The 9,329-nt window shown below is 46.0% G+C and overlaps 1 protein-coding gene across 2 annotated transcripts; it reads right to left on the bottom strand.

Moving 5' to 3' along the window:
- Positions 1 to 7,450: 7,450 nt before the first annotated feature.
- LOC147617831 (uncharacterized) lies at positions 7,451 to 9,233 on the bottom strand. Of its 2 annotated transcripts, none has more exons than XM_086776088.1 (3): positions 8,088 to 9,233; positions 7,840 to 7,974; positions 7,451 to 7,767 (listed from the first exon to the last, which is right to left on the bottom strand). In XM_086776088.1, the coding sequence occupies exons 1-3, from the start codon at positions 9,111 to 9,113 to the stop codon at positions 7,714 to 7,716; spliced, it is 1,215 nt and encodes a 404-aa protein (XP_086632214.1). In that variant the 5' UTR covers positions 9,114 to 9,233; the 3' UTR covers positions 7,451 to 7,713. The 2 variants fall into 2 exon arrangements, with proteins under 2 accessions (XP_086632214.1, XP_086632215.1); XM_086776089.1 differs by having other exon boundaries at positions 7,891 to 7,974.
- Positions 9,234 to 9,329: the final 96 nt, after the last annotated feature.

Raw genomic sequence — 9,329 nt, 5'->3', positions numbered from 1 at the left:
TCATCTTTGGCCAATAGTATTTCTGTTCTAATTTCTCCAGAGTCGAATTCACGCCCCTGTGACCACCTGTAATGGCGTCATGGGCATCATGGAGAAGAGCTGCCCGGAATGACTTCATGACACATAGTAGGCCTTTGTAGAAAAGCCAACCATCGCGTATCAAAAAATGGCATGGTCCTGTGGCATCCAATGCCTGTTCCCACTGAGTACCGAATTCCTCGGAATCCGCGTACGTGTGCTTCATGTCCTCTAGTCATGTACCAACAAGGTCAAGTCTAGTGGTCTGAATCGTAGACACTTGTCCCTTCCTGCTCAAAGCATCGGCCATTGGATTGGCTTTTCCTAGAAGGTACTCCACAGCCTGGGAGCCTCTGGCTCCAAGAACTCGAACAATGCGTCTAAGCTTACTCCAGACCAGAAAGCGGAGGTAGGCAAGACAGGTGGCAAGTTGAGTGCTGAGGAGCTTTCTCAGTACAAGAAGGAGGGTAGATGTTTTTTTTGTCATACAAAAGGACATACTTCTCGGGATTGTCCGAAGAAGCCTCCAAACGCCACCGCCGCCTCCACAGCTTCCGTGGTGAGCTCAGCTCCCACACAGACCCCAGCTGGCTAACCCTAGTTCTTTAAACCCCATTGCTTCAGTTGGAGCAATTATTAGCTGGGAGCTTGAAGATAAGCAGAAGGGCGCCCATGACCAGGAGTATGAGCGCAACGAATTGCTCAAGTCCTTTGGCTACATAGGTGGCCAGAGAGTCATTGTCTTGTTTGACAGCGACAGCACGGAGGATGTGGTCACGGAACAGGCCGCTAGGCGTGCCCGTTTCGAGCTGACTCCGGTGGACAAACAGGTTGAGGGTTTTAGCACAGGTATGACAACGAGCGTCAAGTATGAAGCTCTAGGTGCTCAGTTAGTGATTCAGGGCATAGAGTTTGTGCGTGACTTTATGGTTGCCCCTCTTGAAGGAGCAGACATAATTTTGGATATCCAGTGGTTTCACAAGTTTCTTCCTGATGTCAAGTGGGACAAGCACACGTTCCAGATCAATCGGAATGTGTCAAACACCCCAGTGACCATTAAGTGTGAGCCAGGTATTCCAAACTTTCCGCTCATAAGCCACTTGCAGGCTAAGCGAGCAGTCAAGAAAGGCGCACAGTGTGCGATGATTTACATCCAGACAGCCTAGACGGTGGCCAGTGCTTCCGAGAAGTACTCGGTTCTCCATGAAAAGTTCTAGAAGATTTTTCTTCGGGACAACCTCCCTCCCCAGCTCCCCCCGTCCAGACCGGAGGATCACAGGATTGACCTCCTCCCAGGCTTGGAACCCCCAAGCAAGTCTCCGTATCGCCTTTCTAAGGCAATGGAATCGGAGTTGGACCGCCAACTCCAAGAATTGATGCAAGCTGGCTTCATCCGCCCCAGCGTGTCGCCATTTGCAGCACCGATCCTGTTTTGTCAAGAAGAAAGATGGGTCTTCTCGGTTGTGTGTCGATTATCATGCACTCAACAAGCTAACTATCAAAAAGAGCAGATTCCCGATGCCTCGAATTCACTATATCCTCGAGAGGTTGAATGGAGCAAAGGTGTTCTCAAAACTGGATTTAGAGAGTGGGTACCACCAAGTACGGATTGTAGTGGGGGACATCCCCAAGACAGCCTTCCGTACAAAACGGGCCCACTATGAATTTGTGGTCATGCCATTTGGTTTGACGAACGCCCCGATTACATTTAACTCCATGATGATGCGTATTTTTCAGGATTTGATTGGACAGTGTGTGTTCATATTTCTGGACGACATACTCATATTTTTAGCTACAGTTGAGCAGCATGACATTGATGTGGAGAAAGTCCTTAAGTTGCTGGAAAGCAACGAGCTCTACGTCAATGAAAAGAAGTCAGAATTTTATCTGTTCCAGGTGCATTACTTGGGATAGACCCCGTCTCGTTCTAGCTTTTTCCCCCCGAGGTGTTAGCCCTAGGAGAAGCCGGCTGGGAAGTCTTGGGCTTGCCACCATTGTGTTTCATTTCTGCACTCTGCGCAAGCGAGAGTGCGTCCTCAAAGGTGGCTGGCCTAAACATACGCACCTCCCATTGGATTTGCGTGTCCATGCTATACAAAAACTGTCCTTTCTTATCCATATCAGATAAGCCTAATTGCAGACATAAGGTCGAAATTTTATTGGCAAACTGAAGGACTGGTTGCGCGTTCTGACGCACTCCCCTGAACTCGTCTTCGAGTTGCTCAAGGTAGTGGGGCGGTAGAAACCGCTGCTTAAGGTCGCGGACTCGTCCCACACATAAGCTGCCATACCTGCTCTGGTGTGTGGGCATGAGCCCACTGAGTTCACCAGGGAATGGCCTCACCTTCCAAGTACCAACAACTGGCTAAGATCACTCTGTCAGTATCTGTTTTCCTCACTGCAGGGCAAAGTAAGCTTCAAATTGATGTAACCATGAATAAAGGGTTGTGGGATCGAGTTTACCATTATACTTACTGAAATTCATTTTCTCGAGAAAATGATGCAAGGGCGCCGCCGGTGTCAATTTAGCATCCAAAGCTCTGAGGTAACGCTCGTGTTCCATGCGTCGCGCATGGCGTCGTCTTGCTTAGCAAGTCCCTTGGCTTGTCTAGCCCTTGATTTGCTTGAGCACTTGGTGAATAATGAGATGAATCATTGGGACTATGGCCTCCACTATTTATACTTCTCTTCAGGAGCAGTCGGCCAGCTGATAAACAGGCAGCCAGCACCAATGTCCCACGACTGGTGAAAATTCAACAATAAATGCTGAATTAAATCCCAAAAAATGCTGCCTTTTTTTCCTAACAAGCTGAAAGTGATGCGCCTGCTTCTGATTGGCTGGACACAGCTTTTTTCCACAATCCCAGGGCTGGGCAGCCTGTATGGGCTGCCCCATACATGCCCTACAGCCATATAAAGGCTGTAAACTCCTAGAAATTGCCTTATCTATGCCCTAGGGCTGTCCTACAGCCCCTCCATGGCTGGTGGGTTCAGCCTGGGCCTTCCTGGCCCTCATGGGGGTGGTTCTACACCATTCTCATGCCCACACTCAGATCCAAGGTAGCCCTATGGGCTGGCCCCTTGTCCTAACCACTATCTACTCAGTGATCTGGCATCCGGTACTATACCAGATACACAAAACCACTGACATCATTCTAGAGGGAGACTCACACAGCGCAGACTGGCACTATTTCATGTGCAGGACAGTGCACACCTAACCTTGGACTCATGTGCAGGACAATGCACACCTGACCTCTGGCTGACTCGTCGTCCCGGACTGGGCTCACGTGGGACCAGTTCACCATCTCAAGTCCTGCACCTTCTGTACAGAAATGTCTACGTGGCATCCAAGTGCGTGGATGCACGTGACAGCAATACAACAATACGGGTGCCCAAACTTCACCTAGTGGCCACTGTTGCACATACCTCCAAATACAAAGAAAAGGACAGTAAAGGCATTCGGAACCAACTCCCAACTAAAACAAATGCTAGGAGTGTACAAACACTTGTGTGGAGAAAGAAGCCAACCCAACAAGATGGACTAAATATAACAAAACCAATACCTGTAACCACCTCGATCAAGGAGCTAGACAAGGACATTGAAAAGAAGAAAAAGAAGGTGCAACAAGTAGACACCGATAGAAACCCCAATCCACAAGACTCAGTAGAAAAACTCTTCAGTTGGGTGGAGGGAAGAATCAAGTACTCTCACACATGGAGTTAAAATTCCTGCAGCAACACCTGCCTAGAAGTGCCAAAGTACCACCTTAGTTTCCATGGAAATAAAAAGATGAAAGTATCCATTACTCAGAAATGGATACAAGGTAAAAATGGGTATCATTCACTTCATCCAATATTTGAATGAATGCATGGTTGAGTGTTTGAGCATGAAGAGAGATATAGGGTATCAATCTTGCACGCACTTGGTCCAAAGCAGTTCACGCTGTGAACTAGTACAAAGCTGTTCATGCTGTGAACTGGTACAAAACAATTCACGCCGTGAAACATTCTAAGTTGTTCATGCCGTGAACTGATCCTAAAAGATTCACGCCGTGAACTGGTCCAAAAGGGTTCACACCGTGAAACGGTTACTTTTCTTGACAAATCGTAGGAAGACACATGGCATTCTTCATTAAGGCAGCCGCCCAGTCCGATGGCTGCGCCATAAAATCGAAAATCCTTCCTTTTTTGTCATTTTGCATTCGTCGTTCATCGTATGCGCAATGCAACCATCGAGATTTTCTCTCATCGATTTCCTCCTTCCTTCCTCGAGTGCAAAATCGACATTTATGGGTTTGAGGCGGGAGCTTGTGCCTTGTTTTTTCATTTTCTTTCTTTTCATGTTTTGAAATCTTTTCTTCGTAAGCATAAAATTGCATGATTAGAAATCATTGATTGCCCCCTTGTCAACAATGTCATTCGTTATCATCGTTGCACAAACCCCACGCTCTGCGTTCAATAACATCATGCATTCATGAAAACATGTTAATCAAACACGAAAATAACTTCACTAATTCAAGGTACAAAAACCTGCAAGTTCATAGCTCAATGCCAAAAACCTGCAATTTTACGGGTTTTTCCATTTCACGGATTACCCTTCACGGCCTGTAATTTCATGGAATTACCCCATTTCACGGAACTGACTCCATACCATGGGTTTCGAGCCCACATCAAATAGGCTGCACAAACAGCACAATTTTTCCATCTTGACACCTAAGGGAAACAGCATAAGAGGTCAATGAACTACTTCCCTGAAGTCTCGGTGTTTGTCTGCATCATACAATGTTAGGCTACCGAGATTTGGAAGTATGTGGATTGCAGCTCCAACACTTGAAATCCATCGCGTTGCATTGTTTTCCCTTGTACTTGAGAAATGCGCATGCACTTGCATAGTATAGCTGCAACCACAGCATCGTACCCAAGGATGTGTTACGAAAAGTCGCCATCCAGCTGAGAAAAAGTACGAGAGTTCTTAGTGTTGAAATACCTCAAGGTTGTTGGTTGGACGCACATCATCTGAGACAGCTTTCGAATGGCACTGCCGAGCTCATGCAGTTGTAGTGCCCATGCATGCGTTGTACCCTGGAGAAATACGTGCTCACAAGTAGCTATCTGAGTGGTCCTCACTGGAAAGCAAGTGCGTGTCTTCATCGGCATTGGGGTAGGAGTACTTCCACCAGAGAGCCCGTGAGTTTGGGGCAATCTGTTGCGATTGTGCTAACCATGGCACACATGCACTGGGGGCGTACCACCAAACACCTAGCAGACTACGTGAAAAGAAGGATCATGGGGAGGTGCTTGGTGCAGGCATACAGATCCATCTTAGAGAGTCCGGGAGCTTCTAAGGTGAGCAAGCAGCGCCATGCTTGACACGTTCTCTCTCTGTAGGGTAGCTTGGTTTGCTAAAAATAGAAACAAGAAGAAGAAAAAGAGAAGAAGTTCCGGATCTACAAAGGAGACTACTCCAAAGAAAAGGATGAGAGGCCAGATGCAATCAGAAGAGCAACCAGGCAATGGAACGTGGAATGGTGCAGGCCCAAGTGGCCCACCAAGAGATCCCACTCCACCAGCAAGTTCTGAGGCATCATGATGATAATCCATCAGGAGGATCAGGATCTAATGAACGATAAGGATATGGACCCAGAAAAGCTGAAAGAGATGCATGATTACTGGGAACAGTGGGAGAAAGCCCGCATGGACAATGATTTTGATAAATAAAAAGAAGATAAAGAGGATGACAATGAAGCTAACCAATTGGCAATGGTATGCAGAGCCAAGGACCAAACATTGGTATGATGATCTGCCGCCAAGGCCAATTACAGAGATAGACGGGGGCCTCCGCAACCACAAGAAGTTTTTGACATTTTTCCACCCACATTGCCGATTACGAAAACATCATGAGCTTTCGCAGGGGAGGCAGAGCATACCTAGCTAGGTGTGGTTGGGGGCAGGGGTTGGGGGCAGGGGCTGCCGGTCCTGGAGGGGGGGGGGCAGTAGCCCCCTACCCTCGACCGCACCTAGGTAGGTATGCGGAGCCTCATCTGCAGAAGCTCATGATGTTGATCCGAGTGAAGCTGAATGAATGCATATACATAACAGTGCTTGTTAGGGCTCCAAGTGACCCTTGAACTGCATAGGGAAACATAAGGGAAAGGGGGCCTCTTTCCCACAAGGGAACTTCTTGTGTGAACCAACGAAACTTTTAGAAGCTCCCTGAGCACATAAAGAGCCCATTCATGAAGAAGAGGTACCTCCTCTTGTGCCACCGCAGCCATTACTCCTCCAGCTCCAGAAGCTCAATATCAGGCAGAAAGGAATACCAAAAGGAGAGAAGAGCTCCAACAGAGATGGGATGAAACTATGTGCTACAAGAGAAGATCAAAGGCAACGGAATTTACTCAACGGTTCAACACAAGAGTTATTACCTTGTGTACTAACAATGAGCCCTCCCCATCCCTATCAGGTTTACTTATGGGACGCAATGTTTTACGATTGTGGAAGCTAACTCACTCATGCAAATGACATGGGACCTTCACAGCTGTGTTCAACTAGCTCATAGGAGTCTGAGGAAGCAAAAAGAAAAATAACAATTCCAGGATAGTAGCCATCAGCAAGATGTGGCAGTATGATGCAACATGACGATTCTAGGACAATACGAGATCCAGGCATCAAAATGAAATTTTAATATGATGATAGAATGATGCGCAAGCCATGTTGAGCTCTTCAAATCAAACGTAGCTGGAAAGGATGACGATTCCACAAAAACAGGTTAGAATGGATATTTACCTAAAAACCTCACTTGAAGGCATCACTTATGTGATTTAGGGTCTTGAGAGAAAGCGTACATCATGTTTCGGCAAGCGAATTACAAGCCAACTAAGGAATTGCCCAGCTATATGCTCAAGGCCAAAGTTGACCCCGCTGATTTCCTCCGCCAACACAAGGACAAATCTACACTTGGTGGTCATGAAAAGTTGGAGGTAGGCAGATGGCAGGCAACAAACCTGAGTGGAGAAAGCGTTTCATAGCAAAACATAGAACCATCAGAGAATACGGCAAGGCACCACAAGGCCTACGGATTGACCCGGTGAAGAGAAGATACACATGGAGATTCCACTTTCTCATGTTAGGTTCCTAGAAAACTGGATGAAGAAAAATTTAAAGATGTAACAGAATTCAGAGCATGTCTGGAAATTTTTTTAGACATCCAACACCAACGCACAAACTGATACATCTACGATGACCCATAAGGCTACAAGATCATAAGCAGGTGAAACTCTATGCTTCACAGATAAAACTTTTGTGTCAAGAACCCTATCGCTGCACAATGCAAACCATCATGCGTGAAGTCAGCATCGACCTTGTAGGAAATGCCACACTTTCATTGTAGAATAATAGAAAAACATGTGTACCTAGGCTTCTTTCCACTGTAAGAACAGTAATGAAAATATGCATTAATGCAATGGATTGAAAAATGGGCCCAAAACTGCCTCTTTTATCATAGTGAGCAGCTTCCACAAGAAGTTACCTTGTGGGAAAGGCAATAGTAATCAACATCATGATCTTTTGCAAGGAGGCCATTTGCATAAAACTCATACAAAAACGCCATGTTAAACACTAATTTGCACACACAGAGATTTACAAAAGTCAAACTTTCACCTGAGATACACATTTCAACATTATGACAAAGTGACATCAATCTAATGTTGAGCATTGGATGTCATTGTAAAGGCTCAGCACGTTCTCATTCTACAAAACACAAGAACACTGAATATTTACAGGTAGGTGAAGACATATAGTTATCAGAGATTAAGGGTAGACCACAAGACTTCTCGTTGACGTTGAGCCACCAAGAATTGACTTTCCACCTACCACCAAGGGCGGCTTGATCGGGTTCTTTTGGCCCGGGATTGTAGCTTGCATGTTGTACCACTTAACTACCCTTTGGTGCTCATTCTACACAGCAAAAGAAAGCCAAACTTAGTCAAAAAGATGAACTGAAAAGAAAAGCAGCATGCAGCTAAACTGAAAAGAAAGCCAAGAAGTCATTTCAAACAAAAATTACTTACATTTCTCTTCATAAACTCCTTAATGAGAAAGAAGGCTGCAGGCAAAACTTCTGTATAGTTCTCTCCGGCTGCTCCATTATAGAATTTACTCTCCAAATCTGCAAGCAAAAGCGCAAGCTTCCCCAAGATCTCTTCCTTGAAAATTTTGTCGTGAACTTGAGGAAACTTCTCCTTCATTCCAATCAGTTGTGCTAGAGGAGTTTTAAATTGTGTCCACAGCAGCATGGTGAAGGGATGTGACCCCAAGTTGCGGTCGTCCTTGTCCGTAGCTTCTTCATGTGTTGTTGATTCAGCAAAGAGCTGTCGCAGATTTCTGTAAACAAGGAGGTCATTACGAAGGCCTTCTGCAAATGCACTACGATCTTCCACCTTAGCACCAAGATGCTCCATAAGATTGATGAGGCTATCTTCTGTTGCTGCAAGCAAAGAAAAGCATCTTGCTAGCAATGCAGTACTCGCCTCAGCCTGCTCATCATCATCCCCATTTTGCTTGTCTGCACCGACCTGTTTCTGAAGGTAACCGGTGAATTTCAGCAAGATAAGGTAGGTTATGTGCTCTGCCTTGTCAGACTGAAAGGGCTTCTTAGCATATGGACCAATAAAAATCACTTCGAAGCTCTCATAAGTACGGGCCAGTCTCCTCAGAGAGTGATCCAACATGGCAACCACAAAGCCAATGGCGTCCCCCAAGCATGCTACAAAAGAAGTTTGCAGCAGATGGAAATACAAGAGATAATCATCTCTAAAGCTGATAAGCTCTTTGAAGAGCTTGTTAGTTTGGCCTGTTTGGGAGGGCCAAACAGAGAAGGCGAAGCCAGGCCTTATGTTCTCCGGCCTCAACGCCTTCTTGGGAGAAAGCTCTTCTGTTGATGTTAGCCGCAAGCTCAAGTTTGGATCTTTCTGCTTCAAAGCAATTGCCTCCTTTGCATCAATGGACTGCGGGGACAAAGAGAAACGAAGCGCACGGGATGATGAGGATCCAGGAGACCCTGGCTTCAGACGTTTTGGGGAGCGCTCCATATCCATACTCTTGGAGACTCAGAAAAAGGCTTGGAGAGACGAGACACTCAGAAAAGCTCGCCTTTTCTGCGTTTGCGCGAGGGAGGGTTTTGCTGTGAGAACAGGTTAAAAAGCATAAATCAAGAAACTAGAATTTCGCAAGCTTTTATTATTATCATGCTTTTTTAGGAGAGAGAAAGAGCGCTTTTTTTTTAAAGAGAGTAAGAGAAAGAGAGAGAGAGA

The sequence above is a fragment of the Cibotium barometz genome, chromosome 36, assembly GCF_041138505.1.
Source record: "Cibotium barometz isolate CiBa-2024 chromosome 36, ASM4113850v1, whole genome shotgun sequence".
NCBI classification, from domain to species: Eukaryota; Viridiplantae; Streptophyta; class Polypodiopsida; order Cyatheales; family Cibotiaceae; genus Cibotium; species Cibotium barometz.
The sequence above is the reverse complement of the archived record's forward strand: the minus strand, read 5'-3'. Positions and strand labels throughout refer to the sequence as shown.